General features: G+C 36.8%; 1 protein-coding gene across 1 annotated transcript; it reads right to left on the bottom strand.

Annotated features, from left to right (window-relative positions):
- Positions 1-2923: 2923 nt before the first annotated feature.
- Positions 2924-4009, bottom strand: FUT9 (fucosyltransferase 9). The gene has a single exon (XM_044676851.1). It carries the CDS (start codon positions 4001-4003, stop codon positions 2924-2926), a length of 1080 nt encoding a protein of 359 aa, XP_044532786.1. The 5' UTR covers positions 4004-4009.
- Between the last annotated feature and the right edge of the window lie 416 nt (positions 4010-4425).

Genomic DNA, 4425 nt, shown 5'->3' with positions numbered 1-4425 from the left:
TTTTAGGTTTACGTTAGTCTTCCTTACCGACTTTGTTTTTGGCAGCTTAGGCTAAAGCCCATAACATTAATGCTTATTACGGATTTTTTTTATATTAGAGTGCTGCTGATTTTAGAAAATTGAAAGTATCCTATCATTCTTTTAAGACCTTAACATAAGTATGATTTAAAGAAACATTAGAATACCAGAGATGCAACTTTCATTACATTTTGGAATAAGAACACTAAAATTCTGTAGTTTGTACAATCTTTATATCCAAAAAGCATCCACAGCTTTAAGAATTTCATGTAAAAATTAACAGCAATCAACACCACAGAATCAACATACCTTTCATAAGCAGGAATAAAAGAATTTCACATTTCAATAGGCATTATTCAAGTTATTTGAGCATGAATGCCCTTTTGTGTATTGTAGTTCCCTTTGTATGTATTGGTAACACATTTAAACAAATAATACTTCCTGAAAGATCTTATCCAGAAAGACAACACCACATTTTAGATTTAGTACTTTTCTTCTGAAAAGTCAACGTGTGTCCACATAGAGGATTTCTTTTGGCTAGGGTGTACTAGTATCAATACATTTTTTTCTTCCTTTGTAGAAACTGAGGCACAGCTGCACAATCAAGGCAGCATGGTTTACCAGAAAGATCAGTGGACAGGGATTCAGGAAATCTGGGTTCTAGCTTGATTTTGCCATTTATTAGCTGCATGATTGTGGGCAAGCACAACTTCCCTGAGACTCAATATATTCTCTTCTTTAAAATGAGATGAGTTTATTATTATCTAAAAATAAAAGATGATATCTAAAGTTCTTTCCATTTATAAAAAGTCTATTATCTAGAGACAGAGAACAGAAATGTTGGTCCATTTTCTTTAAACATATCAGGAGCATAAAAATTGATGTTTCTATGGTTGTGGCTATGCAGTTCTGCTAGAGATGAGCCAAGGTGAATAAAGAATTTTGAACTTACCCTAAATCAGACAGCAGTGAGGCAACTAGAACCTAGTTCTCTTGATCTCCAAAGCTGCTCCCTCTATATTTATAAGGACATCATCAGTCAGCAAAGGTCAGATTTTAGGATATTGTGTCTGGTTTTTAAGCTTTCAAAGAAAATCAAGTTTACATAGTCTCAGCCTGTCTTAAGGCTTTTGAAATATGCCTTCAATAATCCTTCCTCTTCACATTTTATTTTTTTTTACATAATAAATAACAAATACCTTAGGAATAAGTATTTATGTATTATGAAAGCCTAAAATAAGTTAATGTGAAAATTTTCTTTTCTCAAATGTATAGTCACTATTATCTGATATGTAGCAGTTAGAAGATTGAGTGAAAAATTCTATTAAACAAAAGGGAGAAAAACCTGCATCACAACCACCTTTAGTCTCGGTATTTTTCGCTATGTAGAATGAAGAAATATGCTGTTTTCTTATTAAAATGAAAAATGTTCATTTAAAACCCACTCAATAATACATGCAAGTATGTGACTTGTAATCTAAGGGCTGAAAAGGACCTCAGGTCATCTAGCCCCATCAGTATCTGAGTAGAATCTAATTCCACATTATCCCTGACCAGATGTCATCCAGCTTCTACTTGAAGCCCTCTAGTGATGAAGAACTCAGGATCCGCAGAGGCAGTCCCATTACTACTTTTGGACAGTTCAGATAGAATGAAAACATTGTAGAGCCTTCTAGAGACACATTCCTTTGTCCCCTACTCTACACTGTATCTTTTCTCCTTGCTTCTTTCTTTGTCAAGAGATCACATTTGATTCCTATTTCTCAGGCATTTCTGTAATTCTGTAAAGCACTTAGGAACTATGGCCACAACTATGGCCACAACTACTACACACAGAAGGAATACTTGAATAAAACGTGGAAGAATTTTGCTCATATACTCAGGTCTATTCACAGTAAGGATAATGCCCGTTCAAATAATTTACCTATATCGACATCCTTAAAATTAATTATTCAGATGTTATTCATATATGCCACTATAGCAAAAATATATTAGTTTGTATGTAAAATTTTTACATCAAAATAACATTCATAATAATTATTATTGGCATGTCCTCTATATGCCTCTCTTTTGCTGCTGGGGGGATTATCTTTTTTGTCATAATTCTTTTATCAAAGTGGAAATAGTCTGGTATATAATTTAAAAGTTATTGAAATGCCATTTCCTGGATGATAAAACTGAGTGAATAGGTTTCTCTTAATATTCCCACACTCCATCTGAAGATAATGAAAGTAAAAGCATCGTTGTAAGTTGTAATGAAACAAATGGCAGGCTGATTAGATTTCTGGATCACATACTAATATGCGATTAAGAGTTTGTTCTTTTTCCCATTTTAATGCATTAATAACTCTGCCTTTACAAACATAGTATTCAGATGTGATGAAAAGAGAGGCAACTTTGCCCTTTGTTAATCTTGGGAATACAAAAAGATTAGTTGTAACTCATCTGTGGCATATTCCTTCCTTGTTACATTGTGGAAAAATGAACTTCAGAGGAAAGAATTAAATGGAAATCCTCCATGATGCTATAATCTGGGCCTTCATTTTCCAAATAAGATTAAGCAGCTGATCAACGTAGAACCCCAACAATCAAATAACAAATTTACATTTCTGACAACCTAACCCAAATGTGGAAAAAACAAACAAACATTGATTAAAAATGATAGTAAACAATAAATTATATTTCAGTGCGGATAATTAGCTATGTGCAGTATAATTTAAAAGTGAATGCTGAAGACTGCTGATGTTGATCTTTTAAAACTAACAAAATATAAATAAGGTACCCAAGAGAGTATGGTTGAGTCCGCTGTGGTACAGAACACAGATTGATGTCTCTCTTTTTATTATCACAACTTGAAATCGATTCCATCAGAATCCTCTAATAAGTGTGCAAGTGATGGCAAATGTTAATTCCAAAACCATTTCTCTAGATTACCAACGGACTTGTATTCTTGGTGTCTCTTCACGTGGTCACAAGCAAAGCATGCGTGTGTTTCCCAGAACCTCGGCAGATTCACTGTGAAGGTCTTCCTCCAGTTAAAGTAACCAAGATAGAGCTTATCGTTTCTGTCTAGCTCCTTGAGATATTTGGCTAGCTCGCTGGCAGAACTAAAATCATCGACATGAATGAAGGAGTCTCCCGGAATAAAATTCTCATAGTTTTCCCTAGATGGACCTAGCACGACAGGGACTGTACCAGCCAGAAAGGCATTGTAGAGTTTTTCTGTGATGTAATCTTTGTGGATCGAGTTTTCAAAGGAAAGGTAAAACTTACAAGAAGATATGGTGGGAATCAAATTTTTATCATTCAGATACTCTCCAAACGCTTGTCCATAGGTATTAATTTCGATGCTTTTGCTTAGCTCGCTGTAATATTTGACTCTTGCATGCTCAGGATTCCAGTTACTGACAACCCAGCACACCAGCTTCTTCTTGCTTGGCACTTCAAACACAAGAGGATTTGTGCTGACCGTCATGGAGCCGTAAGGCACTTGTATATCTGAGTCTCGACGATAAGTCAGAGTTAGATTGAAGAGGTGTTCAATGCCGCTCTTCTGGGGTGTGTGGGTAGGAGATTCCAAGTTCATCCAAATCCACTTCTGGAATGGTGGTCTAGCCTGCTGGGGTAAATTAGTGAGATCCCAACTGATGTCTCGATGGTGAATCAGGACAGCGTGGGATTTGTTGTAAAGGGCTCGATCTGTGGTAAGATGACACCCATGGATGTTAAACATTGGTTGACAGGAGGAAAGGTCAAATGTCTGCCCAAAAGGCCATACCCAAATCAATATGATGGTTTCATTCAAATCGTCAGTTTTGCTGGAAAAGAAATTTTTCATTTTCAGTACAGAGCTGCTTGTCTCTATGGGGCCAAAGATCCAGCTGTTGGTAGGCTTGATGTAAATGAGCAGGCATGCCATGAAACAACCCAGGATAATGCAGGTGATTAAAAATGGGCGAAAAATTCCTTTGGATGTCGATGTCATAATTTTTTTCTGTGAAAGAGACAGAGAGAGGAAAGAAAAGTAAGAATTTAGAGCAGTGGTTCCCAAACTTTTTTGGCCTACCGCCCCCTTTCCAGAAAAAATATTACTCAGCGCCCCCTGTCACATAGTATCACAGCTCCCTTACAATTATTTACCACCCCCAAATGCACTTGTGGCCATCACCACCCCGCTGGATTGCTGAAGCACTCACCAGGGGGTGGTGGCGCCCACTTTGGGAATCACTGATTTAGACCAATGAATTATGATTATGTACCCCCAAAATGTACCTAATTAAGACAATTGCCAAGGAAGCTAGGTGGTTCAGTGGATTGAGAGCCAGGTCTAGAGATGGGAGCTCCCAGGTTCCAATGTGACCTCAGATACTTCTTAGCTATGTGAACTTGAAGCAAGTCACATTGCCT

The sequence above is a fragment of the Gracilinanus agilis genome, chromosome 4 (assembly GCF_016433145.1).
Source record: "Gracilinanus agilis isolate LMUSP501 chromosome 4, AgileGrace, whole genome shotgun sequence".
Lineage (NCBI taxonomy): Eukaryota > Metazoa > Chordata > Mammalia > Didelphimorphia > Didelphidae > Gracilinanus > Gracilinanus agilis.
The sequence above is the reverse complement of the archived record's forward strand: the minus strand, read 5'-3'. Positions and strand labels throughout refer to the sequence as shown.